General features: G+C 42.4%; 1 protein-coding gene across 2 annotated transcripts in view; it reads right to left on the reverse strand.

Annotated features, from left to right (window-relative positions):
• Nucleotides 1-14,699, reverse strand: part of scube1 (signal peptide, CUB domain, EGF-like 1) — a 145,786-nt gene extending 131,087 nt beyond the window's left edge. For both annotated transcript variants that reach the window (XM_067254644.1, XM_067254643.1), the window contains exons 1-2: nt 14,612-14,699; nt 12,619-12,741 (exon numbers count right to left, since the gene is read on the reverse strand). In XM_067254644.1, the coding sequence (XP_067110745.1) occupies nt 12,619-12,741; nt 14,612-14,699 (211 nt within the window). The remainder of the gene's footprint in view (nt 1-12,618; nt 12,742-14,611) is intronic.
• Between the last annotated feature and the right edge of the window lie 220 nt (nt 14,700-14,919).

Here is a 14,919-nt window from a genome sequence, read left to right on the forward strand (position 1 = left end):
CGAAAATTTCAAGGTGAAAGTCATCATAGCTTGCGTAGTATAGACCCAGCTCCCAACCCAACTTTGAGAATAGATTAACGGCGATATTTTTTTTATTGCCGATAAGAGTCGCAGCACGTTAACGCCGATAACGGCCCACCACTAGTATTTAGACATTCTATTGGCCAACACCTTGCTGAGTATTTTTGTCTCCATCTGGAGAAGAGATATTGGACGATAAGATGACATGTCCAACGGATCCCTGTCTTTTTTGAGGATCAAAGTAATGTTTGCATTGTAAAGTGTGGGGGGTAGTATTGAAGTTTCCTTAGCATGGGAGAACATGCATAAAAGCAATGGGGTGAGACTAGGTGAGTATCTTTTAAAAAATTCAATGGTGAACCCATCTGGGCCAGGGGCTTTGTTGTTAGGGAATTGAGAAATAGCTGTTAGGATCTCCTCTAACGTTATAACGGCATCCATTGCCTTAGCTGCTGTTTCGTCTAGTGAAGGGAGCTGGCTATTCTCTAAAAAGTGATTCATTATCTGTGGATCCGTGGATTTGACTTTAGACTGGTACAGGTCCTCATAAAACGATGCAAAGGCCTTGTTTATCTCGACTGGATCTGTTGTGAGGTTATCCTGGTTGTAGAGGGCCTTCATGACATCTCGGTATTCAGCTCGCTGATTCAAAACATCCGGACTGTAATCTTCAAAAATGTGAATTGGATCGCCACGATACTGGAGTTTACCTCTCATTTTGCGGGCTTCACGTATCACCCGATCGCGAACTTGGAACTTGTGGAAGCAAATAACAACTGATTGAGGTTTATCCTCCGATATTGGCCTTGCGGTGAGGGCACGATGAGCATGGTCTAAATCTGGTGTTGAAGGAAGGACATTTTCACCCAACACCTCCACCAGTAGTCCAGCAAACAATTCGGTGGTACGTGAGCCCTTGACTGACTCTGGTAGGCCAATGATACGTATGTTATTCCTTCTGCTACGTCCCTCCAAATCCATCACCTTTGCCTGTAGCTTAGCATTGTCGTTGGCTAGGGCTGAGCAGTTAGTTTCCAATTCCCTAATTCTATCGCTGACCGCATTGGCATTAGCCTCAAGGGATAGCAAACGACTGTCATGGCCATCTACTTTGGATTGCATCGTATTAAGGTTTGACTCGAGGGTTGAGAAAGCGGATCTGAATTCAGTCGAAAGGGCCGCTCTATGTTCTTCTAACATGGCGGCAATGGCGTCCATATCAGAATGGCCAGCTGCCACGTTATCCTTGGCAGTAGTGTCGTCCTTTCTTGTACTTCTGCAGTTTTTCGTGGCCATCTTCTCACAGGATCGATTATTAGGGGTTAATAGTTGTAAATGAATATTCGTAGGGTAGGAAAAAAGGGGCAAAATTCACTACATTTATAAAGTAGGTGGGAGCGTGAAGTAAATGCGTCTACTCCATGTTCACGATGACCGGAACTCCCCAATATGATGTCTTCTTTGCCTAACTTTCTTTCAGGTGTGTCTCAGCAAACCTGAAGTATCCAGGCAACTGTAGAAATAACTCTGGGTCATTTTTGGGGGCCGAGCAGCGAAGCTGCGAAGCCACCTTAAGTGTTTGTACCTTTTCTTATTATTTGGTGTGCTCAAGCCTTCGGCGAGCCCAACCATTGTTCTATCACATATATATATATATATATTTGTTTTTTCCCACGCCTAAGGATCCGTCAATATTTGGACTACATAGACAACGTCAGTGTCAAAAGGTTCATCTTGGTAGCGATTGAGTTGCTTGTATTTTTATTTACGTTCCGTTGCACGGTTTAGGCTGAAATTAAGTTTTTGTGGCAAAAAGTGCCTTGTGTCAACAAAGGGAACTCAGCGCTAACGTCACAATGTCAGCACACGTTAGCAACGACGCATGGATACAACGTGCATAGAGCTCCGGGAGTTAACGTCACGCAATCCCATCATGCACCGGTCATCGCCATTTTGGCAGGAAAGTGGAGAACCCCATAATTCCTGACAACTACCCATGGCTTCAACTGAGGATCATTCAGTCTCTTGGAATGACTTATCTGTAATAAATATGTAATGGTATTTTTGTGATGAAAAGTGCACTGATATAATGTACGTTAGCCAATGTTAGTAGCTAGCCGTTGACGAACGTTGCTAACGCTAGCTATACGTTAACTATAAGTTATAAAACTGACTGCATTAACATTAGATACACATAGCAATTTGTAGCCGGTAGACTTCAAAGCTGAATATTCATCACCAATCCAGCTGATTGCGTCCATTTATATCCCTTCAGGCTTTTTGTAGGCTTTAAAAGACTCTCCAGATTAGGACTAATGAGAGTTGATAGAGAGTTGTAAATATCTGGATACAGAAGGTCGGGGAAGCCTTCTGTTTCACTCGTAAAGATCGTAAAAATAAAAAAGTTTTGCTTCATAGCTGCCTATGTCTTTTGAATTAAAGTGCGCAGTGAACTCGGACAGGTTGAAATCCGTGCTGGCGACGTTCATTTTAGCCACTACTTTCCTGCCAAAATGGTGACGTAAACAGTAAAGTCACGTGACGTCCGGAGCTCTATAGATGTGCTGTTGCACAGCGAGTATCGTGCCGTGGTGTAGCAGCATCATACATTTACATTTAAAGTGGTGATTGACTGGGTTTTAGGGGTATTTCACACTGTTCCTTAAGGTCTCCGAATAGGGTATGTAACATTGGTTGGGCTGAAAATGGCCCGGGTGCTGTTCTATGCCCCCTGATACATCCAGTGAAATTTTCCCGGGAAAAAACGCTAGGTTGTCTCCTTTTATGGTATGCTCATGAATATATAGATGAGCTGCGCGCTGATTGGTTGGTATACAACGAGTGAAGCTGCTGAGCAAAGACGCAACACGGCCAACAGCACTCACTGAAACAACAAAGGTGGAGACTTGAAATAAAAACTAACAAATAAATCTATTGTGTATACACAACACTGTTTTCAACAGATTGACTAGATATCATTTGAAATGATTACGTTAGTTGTTTCCACTTCTGTTGTCGAAGCAAACAGATTCGCCTTAGGTGGGTATACGTTAACACTACAGCTTAGCAAACAAACTATCGTGATTCAACTCAGCTTCAGTTAACTCTAGCTATCTTGCTGAAAAAAGATCTGGACAAACATGCATCTTGAATTGTAGATTTACATAACAACACAGGTTAATTATTTGAATGAAACACAGTCAGGAACATGAAATAACGTTAGCCCCATTGACAATAAACTAGGCTAAATCATCACACATTCTACCTATGCTCTTGCGTTAGCAAGCTAAACTAGTTTACATGCCTACAGTCTAGGTGTTTTCGCTATCTAGCTGTTCTTGCATTCCTTGCAAATCAGCGTTAATAAATAGGGATATTCCCATAGATAAACATCAGCCATGCCTGTCTAGTGTCTTGTTCTTTGGGAAGATGGTGAAAAGTGTCAGGATTCCTGGTACAGCCTGGAACACTGCATTTACGGCACTCCATTTTCAATATCTTGAAAACTTATGAACTTTCTTATTTGTAATTCCTGTGGAAGTACAGAGCAGCGCGCAGCTAGCTAAAAAAGTGTCGGAGATCTACGCGACCTCAGTTTATGTTCCTGGACCAGAAAACCAGAGGGCGGGTAAATGTAAATTTTGGGGTGTGACAAAGTTGATGCTGCAACTTCCAACAAGTTGCACTGTTTCAAAAGCTAGCGTTTGCAAGATGCAGTTTCAAAATAGTAGTGAGAAGTGAAATTTTGATAGGAAAGAGGTTTCAATGGACTTTGAGGTTCACTGTATGTCTATTTTACAGACCAAACTGTCATTTTTCAACTATGACAAGGTAAAATCGGTTTTGCAATCAATCACCCCTATAAGCAAATCAAGACTTGCATGTACAGTAAGTAATGTCACATTAAATAATGTATTTAAACTCAAGCTTGTGTGGTGCGTCGCTGTCTTCAATGCCACAACAGTTCAAACAGTGAAGTTTGGCTAGCAACAGCAGCTAGCTTGCTCGTAGCAAACTTCTTTTAAATTAGCCATTTCCCCCTAAATAAATGTCAAGCTTATTTACGTTTTATGGGGCATATTTTCAGTTAGCAGATGGTACTGTTTTAATCGCGATTCTATCTGAAATACTGCCGGTTAGGGATGGGCAGATCAATCCTAAAGTATCGCTATTTTCGATACTGGCATTGTATCAAAATGATCGATTTTCTATTTGAAATATCGATCCTACCTGGGATTTCTTTTAAGCAAGTGATTTTAGAATATTTTTCTAATAGTTGTAGGCCGTATAGTATAGAAATTTACTTAAATAAGAAAGTCAATGGGAACTATTTTTTCGTCCGCTGTGTCTGTGCTTATCATGAGTTCATCAGCGGTAGCGCGCCACGCTCTCTCACTCAGTGAAAGCACACTCAGCGCAGATTCGAGTGCATTGCTGCGGTCATGACTGAAAGAAAAAGAAGCATAATCTGGAGTTATTTCACTCCAGTTAACAACGATGAAGCTTTATGTGACATTTGTCAAAGAACAATACACCATTGTGGCAATACCACAAACATGACAAGCATCTAAAAGTTAAACACCCTAAAGAGCACAACGAAGTACAGGTGACACGAGCAGAGGAGGAAACACAGACACGTAATGTCTATTGCGGTTGATTTAATATTAATAACGATGGCTTTCAGAATGCATTATAAAATTACTCAAATATTTGAGTATCAAATATTTCATAGAAGTATCGGTATTGATATCGACGATACTGGTCTTGAAAGTACTTGGTATCAGATCGAAAAGAAAATGATTGGTATCGCCCATCCCTACTGCCGGTGACAACGTTGTTACAATAGCTTTAGGTGGTGGGCCGAAGCTCAAAATCGTGCATTTGAACGATCCCTGGCGATGGAGGAGCTGGATTTTTCTGTATCGCTTTAAAACTTTTCTACAACCCTTAAAAAATGTGTTGGCATGTCCAGTTCTTGCACATTTTTCAAGGAACATACATTTAGTTTCTTTATCGACACAGGCATGTTTTCCGGACAACTATGGTCCGCATCCAATAACAGCTCATATACATGACACCTTCATAAAATCCACCAATCGTATACCCCGATATTCAAGGCGCGTAAAGTAGGAAGTAAACATTCACATGTGTATTTTGGTGAGCCGGTATATTGTCAGTGGGTGACTGGGCTTCAAATGTATGGAAAAAGTCAAACAAATGGCTAATTCAGGTATTCTCTAAAGAAACATTCCACTTAAACAAGCATATTTGTTATATTATTGCGCTGCTATTAGTCATCAGAGCAAATTAACAGTTAAGTGATCATGAAATGTGCAGAACATTGTTCAAATAAATGTACAGTATTGTTTTAAGTGTGTGTCGCCTAAACACATAATAATGACATGAATCAATGACATACATAATTATAATTAGCCAAGAGTAGGTATACCACATCAGTAACACTCATCAATACATATTGACATCTCTGCACACTTAGCAAGTTGGAAAACGAACCTAGAATAATACACGCATGTGCACAATTAATTGTATTGCGGGCAGTGTATTCAAACCAAAACATTTAATCTACCCATTTACTGAAGCTAGTTGACAGCAAGGGCAAGATTCAACTTAAATTCAGCACCTCAGAACCATATGCTAGGTAATGCAGGATTTCACAAGGGTGTTACAGTAACTTCACCAACACAACAAATATAGCTAAAGCACGTAAGAGGAGTGAAAATGCAGCTCTGGAGAAGGTTTTCCAAACAGAAGGCGTGTATGAAATTCTGTATTTTGTATGGCAAGATGTACAGTGGGATCATTGTATACAAAAAAACGTACTGCAAAATCAATTTGCTGTTACAATCTAAGTGCACCACATTTTAAAATGAGTTTACATATATTGCATGCTTATTGAAAGCACAGACAGGACGGGCAGGGCAGAGGAGATGATGGGCAGGACAAAGAAGACCTATAATCTGATGTGGAATACCATGCCCCTCTAGTCGTCCGAGTGTCTGCTCCCATGTTTTTTTTTTCATACGATAAGGTAAACTATGCAAGATGCCTTTCTTCTTACTGGCTGGAGATGAACAGTCTAGAGGACACACATTTTGCATATACCTACAGGTACAATCTGGGGATTTTGTTGCTCAGAGACAACAGGAGTAAGGTTTTTCAAACACTGCCTGTGATCAAGTCATAGAGCAAACAGCCAACAGAGACTCCAAAACTAAAGTTGGACTGATTGGATTCTCCCTAAACAAAGATGCAGTGCATAGATGCACCACATCACTCCAACACAGTGAACTGCATGAATCATGAAAAGATAAAAAGGATATTTAAAACATCATGTCAACAAAATGTATGATCAACCCATTTGACCAGACATTGGAAGGAGAAAGTCACATAACATCATGAAAACTAGCTTCAGATGCTGTTGTCAGTGACCTTTTTGAGGCTGAAGAGAGAGGAGACAATGCCTTTGTAGAGTTTGTACAATAAAGGCTATAGAGTGAAGAGATTAAAAAACATAATCTTTAGATGTTTAAGGACAGAGCAAGAAAGACAATGACGAAGGTTAAAGGTCAGGAAATAACTTTTAGAGCAGACCGAGACCTATCGCTCGTTTTGATTATGTTGACGCAGCTCAGTCTCCCATCTTCAGCCAGCTCAGTCTATTATCTTCAGTCAGCTCAGGGTCCCATCACCAGTCACTTAGTCCCTCTGGATAAAAGCGTCTGCTAAATGACTAAATGTTCACCAGCCAGCTCAGTCTACTATCTCCAGTCAGATCAAGGTCCCTTCACCATCCAGCTCAGTCTACTATCTCCAGTCAGCTCAGGATCCCTTCACCAGCCAGCTCACTCTACAGTACACTCAACAAGAGGTAGACACAAGACAGCTTACACCCTCTACCTGGAACACATTATAGCATTAGATTTTTAAAAACAGTCCAACTCGGATGTTGTGTATTACTTTTTACAGGGTTTTTGGGGATCACTTGCAAGGGCTACCCCATTCAGGGTCAGCCAGTGTCGATTTTAAGTCTCCACCAAACACAACAAGAGGAAGAGCCAAGACTACATGAACACTTTCAACATGCTACATATTATGGCATTCGTTGTATAAAAATGTCTCAATAATGTTCTCATATTTCTTTGTGTTTTTTGGCTATCCTGAGCACAGCCAGCTAAATCTCCAGTGTCAGTGAGTGCCCAACAGTTTTAATCACCGCCACTGATTTAAAAAATGAAGAAAATAAGCTAAATTAAAGACAGACAGTGACACGGAAAGCAAGTATTTAATTAAAACTAGTGGTGGGCCGTTATCGGCGTTAACGCGCGTTAACGCGCTGCGACTCTTATCGGCGATAAAAAAAATATCGCCGTTAATCTATTCTCAAAGTTGGGTTGGGAGCTGGGTCTATACTACGCAAGCTATGATGACTTTCACCTTGATATTTTAGCGCGGATGTATACCTAGCCGAATTGCACTGTAGGGGGCAAGAACGAGTCTTCGAACCTGTGTGTATGCCTTGTGTATAAAATTATCACATCAAACGTGACGTGCTAACATGGATGCAGCTATGAAGCCGCTTGGTTTGCTTCAGGGAAAATTTATTTTTAAGAAGCTTCCCAATGGAAACCTCGACAAGACTAAGGTTGTTTGCACCTTGTGCTATGTGGAATTAGTTTACTGTAGGAGTTTTTCCAGTCTCAAATACCACCTAAACGCAAAGCATCCCTTAGCTAATGCGGGAGATGCCGGGCCAAGCACCGATGTAGCGCAGGGGAAGAATCGTCGTCAAACTACGATGTTTCAGTGCAATCGAGGCAAGCCGGTCAGCACAGCTCTATCAGCCAAGCTAACTAATCTAATAAACAGTTAATAAACACAAGTACATCTTATTGAACATAATTTATTTTCATCTCCAATTATCATAGTAGAAAAGCTTTCTCAAGCAGTTTGTGATGCATTTTGGAAACAGGAGATGAGCTGCTGGTCTAATGCGCCACCTGGCTTGAGAAACCCGTTCTCAAAGGCTTACTTTTAGTCATTATTTGGGTAGCACACATATTCTGAATGCCTTCGGCGGAATTCAAATGATTCAGTTAGCAGATGATACTGTTTGAATCGCGATTCCATCTGAAAAATACTGCCGGTGACAACAATGTTAAAGCTTGTTTCAAAGGGGGTTCAGCTTGTTTCATAATAAACAGACATCTGCAAACCAAAGCAAGCAAGCACACCCTACAATTTCCCCAGAAATTGTACCCTCTCTACTTGGGTGTGCTTTGCCTTCGGCAAGGGCACAACCTTTGTTCTCTCACATATATATTATTATTTCTTTTTTCACCCCTAAGCCTCAGTCAATATTTGGACTAGGGTGACAACCTAGGTGTCAAAAGTTTAGTCTTGGTAGCGATTGAGTTGCTTGTATTTTTATTTACGTTCCGTTGCACAGGTTTAAGTAGAATTTTTTGTGGCGAAAGGTGAAGCTAACGGTGGCTAACTTGCTAGCCACAGTCACTGACGCTACTAACGTCACTAACGTCACGAAAACTCGCGTGACTATCTTTAGCAGAACATTAGCAGCTCGTTAACTTCTTGGAGATAGCTAGGCTAACTGCTTTACTTCAAGGCAGCTGCAGAAACGCCACAAGCAAAGAGGCCTGGGTGATAACTATTTGCTCATTTGTGATGTGTAATGTACAATATAAGCTGATATTATTAAGGAAGTACATCTACTTTCGGAAACAGTACAGTAGTCTACTATTACACTGAAGCATTAGCATCATGACATTAGCCTCTGTTGCCCGGGCAACACATACTACAGCGGTCTATGATGAATCTGTTTTCAATCGTTAAAATAAACATTCCTCACAAATACATTTTCGTTGTAGGATTTATTATGACATTAGATTACAAGTAAAGGATTTGTGGGTGAAATTATCATTACCTGTGGTTTTAAACCAGTGTATCTCACTGCAACGCTGGAGCCTACGCGAGACACTACAAAAACATCTACACAGCTGTTTAGGAAGTCAAACGGCGACAGAACATGTTCGGCACTCCCCTTACTTCCAGCCTAAACCGTACAACAGAACGTTAAATCCAATTCAACCAACGCAATCGCTATCAAGACGAACACAGCAGTAGTCTAGTACTGTACCGTAGTAGTAGAATTTACCGGGCAGCTTCTCCACACAGGGCTATATCGCATTTTGCATTGTTACTAACAATGATCGCTACCAGTGAGCTTTTTATGAATGAGCGATTTTCCACTCAATAAATCTCAAGCTCATTTACATTTTTGGGGGAATATTTTCAGTTAGCAGATGGTACTGTTTGAATCGCGATTCCATCTGAGATAGCCAGGGTTTTTCCTGCATAGAGAAAGTTTTCCCAAAAATGGCGCCAAAGCCGTTTTCCCGAGCGCCAATGACAAATCCCGAGCGCCAAAGGCAAAAAAAAGTCGCGTTCATCACGCGTGCAATGCATGTCAGCGAATATGTTCTCAATAGTATGTTTCAAGTAGGCTACAGCCGAACCCTCGTTCTGTTTTGATCAATAGTAATCGAGTTGATAAGCGTGTCTTCTTGTCTGATCAATACGCAACTGTGAGGTGCGCGAATGGACAGAGCGGCCAGAGCGGCCAGAAAATGAAAGCTCAAATGGTCCGATCTGGAATTTTCCCCTTATGTTGTCATAAGGGGAAAGGTTACCTCCCCTTTCTCTGCTTTGCCCGCCCAGAGAATTTGGCCCGCCAATGAGAAAATGGGCTACGACTTTCAAGCGTGATATTGTTTTTTCCTCGAGAGACATCATGGATTGCAAACGACCGAAGCATGGCAGTTCGCCCCGCCACTCTCCTCATAGCATTTAAAGCTACAGACACAGAAATGGCATGTTCTAAGGAAAGCTCATTGTGGGACTGCTCGTAGTGGCTGTAATTCTGCACCAAGGCTGAATTTCGGGAAAGAGACTTCAGATACAGTATTAGGGGACCACTAACGCCTATATATCTTGGGTGATCCAATCAGTGACACATGTCAACTTGCGATACCAGCCGAATTGTTGCGACTGCCATTTTAAATTCATGAATAAAATGTAATTTTTTGTGAGATTAAGCCTTACAAAAGTTATCACATGGTTTTTTGATTTTCGAAACCGTTTGTACGGCACAGCCAAATCAAAGTCGGCAACGAAGCCTCCAAAAAGGAAGCACGGTAATTTCTCATCAGATCTTTGCTGCATTGACCCCATCCTTGGTATATGGACTCGGGACCCTGTTCTAAAGACGTCCAAAAAAGTCTGTGTATTTAACCTCTAGGGGGTGCTGCAATAAACAAAGATTTGCAAGGGTCATCTACAGGCCGACCCTCACAAATTTTATCACACGGTTTTTAGATTTTCGAAACCATTTGTCCGGTACAGCCATCAGAATTGGCAGCAGTGCCGCCAAACAGGAAGTTGGGTCGTATATCAGCAAATCTTTGATGGATTCACACCAAACTTGCTAATTGTATTCGGAACCCTGTTCCGTGGATGTCTAAAAGGTTTTTTCGTCATTTATCTGCTTGGCCCCTCATTGCTGCTTGCAGCTATATTACTGTGTGAGTTGCTCAGATGAAGGACCCCCAGACACATTGTCTCTCTATACTCTCTGGGCCTCATGTACTAACGCTTTTGCGCCCACTTCAGGCGTATTTGTTTCGCAACGTGCGCGTAAAAGCATGGCGAGGTATGTACAAACATGCCGCACTGAGGTAAAAGCGCTGACTGCCTATCGCGGGAACTGAAAATGGCAAATTGCGCTTTTCCGTGTCATGCATATGCATTCACGGGAGGGTCAAGGGGAAAGTGGGAGTTTCCCATAAAGAGATGGGAGGGTGCGAGATATAAGAATAGGGAGTCAGTTGGCTGAGCGGTGAGGGAGTCGGGCTAGTAATCCGAAGGTTGCCAGTTCGATTCCCGGTCATGCCAACTGACGTTGTGTCCTTGGGCAAGGCACTTCACCCTACTTGCCTCAGGGGAATGTCCCTGTACTTACTGTAAGTCGCTCTGGATAAGAGCGTCTGCTAAATGACTAAATGTAAATATAAATCGTAAAGTGCGCCTAATTATGTATTCCGCGTAATGTACAAAAACCGCCTGTGAAAGCGCGCCTCTATTTTACGGTGAAAATTCTGCGCCTCTTAAAAGCGGGTGTAAAACAAGGTTGCGGGTTTCCTCGCATATGCCTCCTGGTGAAATGGCAGCAGTAATCTGAGCAAGACGAAGGCATAGGCCAAGGAGACGAGCTGAAAATATTTTTGCCACAAGGATCACACTTTTACATTTACATTTAGTCATTAAACAGACGCTCTTATCCAGAGCGACTTACAGTAAGTACAGGGACATTCCCCCGAGGCAAGTAGGGTGAAGTGCCTTGCCCAAGGACACAACGTCATTCAATTCGATTCCCGGCACAGCCGGCAACCTTCTGATTACTAGCCCGATTCCCTAACCGCTCAGCCACCTGACTCCCCACTTTTTCGGATGATAGAACACAAAATCATTAGGACTTTGTAATTTCGGTCAAGATTTTTTTGTGTCGGTGTGGAATTCCGGCTTTGTATAATATTTAAATCCGCTGTTACTTCATGAACAAGCTCATCAATTTCGTTATCACTAAATCTTTGTTTTCACTGTTTTGACTTTGGTGGCTGATCCGTGATAGAAAGAGAGAAGGAGGCCCATTCAATTGCGCGTTTAAATGCTCGCAATTTACGGTATAGTGGGCGGAGAAAGCCGCTGATTACCCGATGAACTGCAGGTTTGGTAAATATGACGTAAACTGAAGTATCAGCGTGTGCTTTCTGCGGGTTGGCCATGACGCTGATAACGTTACGTTTGCAAATATACGTACATGAGGGCCTCAGTCTCTGTGTGTGTGTGTGTGTATGTGCATGCATACACGTGTGTGTCTGTGCGTGTGTGTTGGTGTGTGTAAGGTAGGGGGGGACCGGTCCGCAGCTGAGCAAACAGGGAAAGTGTCGGATATCCACCGGATTAACTCACTGACGTGCCCACAAATACTTAGTCAAACAGATGGTACTTGAAAGGATGCAGACCCAAAATGCAACACCAACACAGAACAACACATAAACCTGCACATAGATCGACCAATACTCTTGCAAACATCAAAGTCTTCTTCTGGTTGTCTAGCTTTCACCTCAAAATAGGAGTCGTTAGCTTTAGCATGGACATGGGAAATCAGGCATTCTATGTGGTGTGTGTGCATGCGTCTGCGAGAGTGCGTGCGTGCACACTTTTTCAGCTTGGGCTACGCTGATGTGCTTTGAGGCAGAAGCGAGCCGAGGTGCAATTGCACAGCCAGGTGCTGCCCCCTCTCACCCTCATGTCTTCCCAGAGTCCACTTCCTCCTAGTTAATTAGGAGAGGCATGAGGGCAGGGGGTGGTGCTGCACAACAGCTTTATAATCTACTATCACAATGAGCATGTTGGAGGGTGAGTGGGCGTTTCTGTGCATCGTATGGGAATTTGGAGGGGCATGAGCGTTTGTGCACGTGTGTGTGTAGGACAACTCACCATTGCACTTCTTGCCGTCTCCCTTGTATCCTGGCTTGCAGATGCACTTGAAGGACTTGGGGGTGTTCTGGCACAAGGCGTCGATGTGGCAGTCATCCGTGTCCTCGGAACACTCGTCCGCATCTGCACACAACAGTGGATGAGGCCGGTCAACTTTGAAGTGCACGGTTCAAATTCATACACATACATTTCTAACAAACAGGAAAAAAGGATTCCAAAGAGAGGGACAAAAGAGACAGGATTTGTGTATGTGTGTGTTTATGTGTGTAAAGAGAGAGGGAGAGAGAGACAAAGATAGGGTGTGGTAGTGTATGTGACTGAGAGTATAGACTAGTGAGCGAGGGTGTGAGTGTATGTATAGAGAGAGAGAGAAAGAGAGAATGTGTGTGTGTGTGTGTGTGTGTTGATCAGTTCATTGTTAGAGAGGCCTGTCACATCTGGGGCAAGATCCTGGGCCAACTAATTACATCTCATTCACACACAGACACACACACACATGGTTGGGGGGGGGGGGGGGGGGGTTGAAAGAGAAATGAAGCGAAAGAGGTACAGATAAAAGACTGAGATTAAAGACAAACTGAAAGAGGGATGAGGGATGGGTATGTGTGTATCCAATCCTTTTCTCTCTATCTTCTTCTATGACTGCACTGTTGCATATCTCTGTGAAGAGTATTGCTGCTTTGGTCTCCTAATGTTTTGAGATGACCATACAACAGAACCTGCTGCCCCTTAGCTGCATATAAATAGACTAGTTCAGTCATCTCTGCTCTCTACTCAGGGGTAATAAGGCCTCACACCTGGCTCTTTGCCCAGTTCAACAAAATGCAAAAAATAAACAATAAAATGCTATTATAATAAAAATGTGTCTATCAAGTGGGTGTCTGTTTTTATTTGCCCCCATGCAAAGATTGCATGGAACGACAAAGTGGGATTGTGGAAAAGTTGTACTGACAGAACTCCAGTCCAGTTGCAGCTTTAGTACAGGACAGGACATAGGTTGTCGACAAAGAATTATATTTTAAGTATGAAACTAAACATGCAATGAATATCTGGGAGTCAAGTGCAATGTCTGATGTGTAGCTAATTCAAAACCTACACTTTATTTACGAAGCCCAGTCCTCATGCTTTAATGTCTGTCTTATTAACCCATTCCTGATGGGAGGGAGGCAATGCATTGCTCTGTCCGCTAAATGGTCGTCGATATGGGGCTCGAAAATGACGTCTCAATCTCAAGAGACCATGAAGGCCATCCGTCGGCCAAGTTCTCCCAGCATGCATACTAGAACACCTCCAAGCAGGCAAATCCGGAGAAGATGCTCTGGTCGGTTCAAATGGGGATTTGTGTGAGGGGAGGAGTAGAAAGACTAGCCTCGTCGTGTACTTTGACACATGAATGGGCTCAGTCTCTATAATACTTGGCTTATTTGGTAGCAATGGAATTTTGATTTCAGACGCCAGAGACAGAGTTTTTTACAGATTCTAACAAAATGTTGTTTCACCCAGTGCAGCAACACAAGCACTTTGAAATATAGGGTAGGCCTACTTGGCTGTGTGCAATTAAGCTTAAACTTTATTTACCCTGAAAAATAATTTAGATTTATATCTCGAGAATTCTGTTTCTAGAAACAAATGTTAAGGTATGTTAATTATGATCAAGCTTACATTTATAACACATCTGTTAGTCTACAACTTAATTGACACTTAAGTGGGTAGACTCCGCGTTGCTGCTGTGCAAGTCATTACCATATATTATGTTAGCACAACCCTTTCAATTGTCACCCACCAGTATTTTTCATCATTTTGGAACGATTGTTGCCTATTAAAAGTTTATTGGTTTCACAAGCGCATTATATTGAAAACTGACAAGATGATCCCGTAACATAATTTTAACAATTTCAGATGCCGCGAATAGTTACGAGAACAGCTGTATGAAAATGTTATATTAATACTGTTTTATACATTGTAAAATGTAAGCCAGTAGCCTAATGCTTACCTGCGGGTCCAACATTCCCCATCATCTCACAAGTGTTTATGAGGAGGATAAACAAGCAGATGTCCCAGGAAAAAACAGAACTTCCCATGGTAAAACAGTGATAGAATGCAGTTTTTTGGGTTGTGTGTTTCTTTGATAAGAGATCCGTTTTGGTACTGGCCGCTGGAGAGAATAGCAGGACCAACGGAGCCTGTCTTCGCCTGCTGATTGGCTTGCACATATTTGAGGAGGGGATTTGAGGTGTAATTTAGAGCGAGAGAGCGAGAGAGCGAGAGAGAGAGAGGCGGATTGTTACTGTCGATCTCCAT

The sequence above is a fragment of the Osmerus mordax genome, chromosome 17, assembly GCF_038355195.1.
Source record: "Osmerus mordax isolate fOsmMor3 chromosome 17, fOsmMor3.pri, whole genome shotgun sequence".
Classification (NCBI taxonomy): Eukaryota; Metazoa; Chordata; class Actinopteri; order Osmeriformes; family Osmeridae; genus Osmerus; species Osmerus mordax.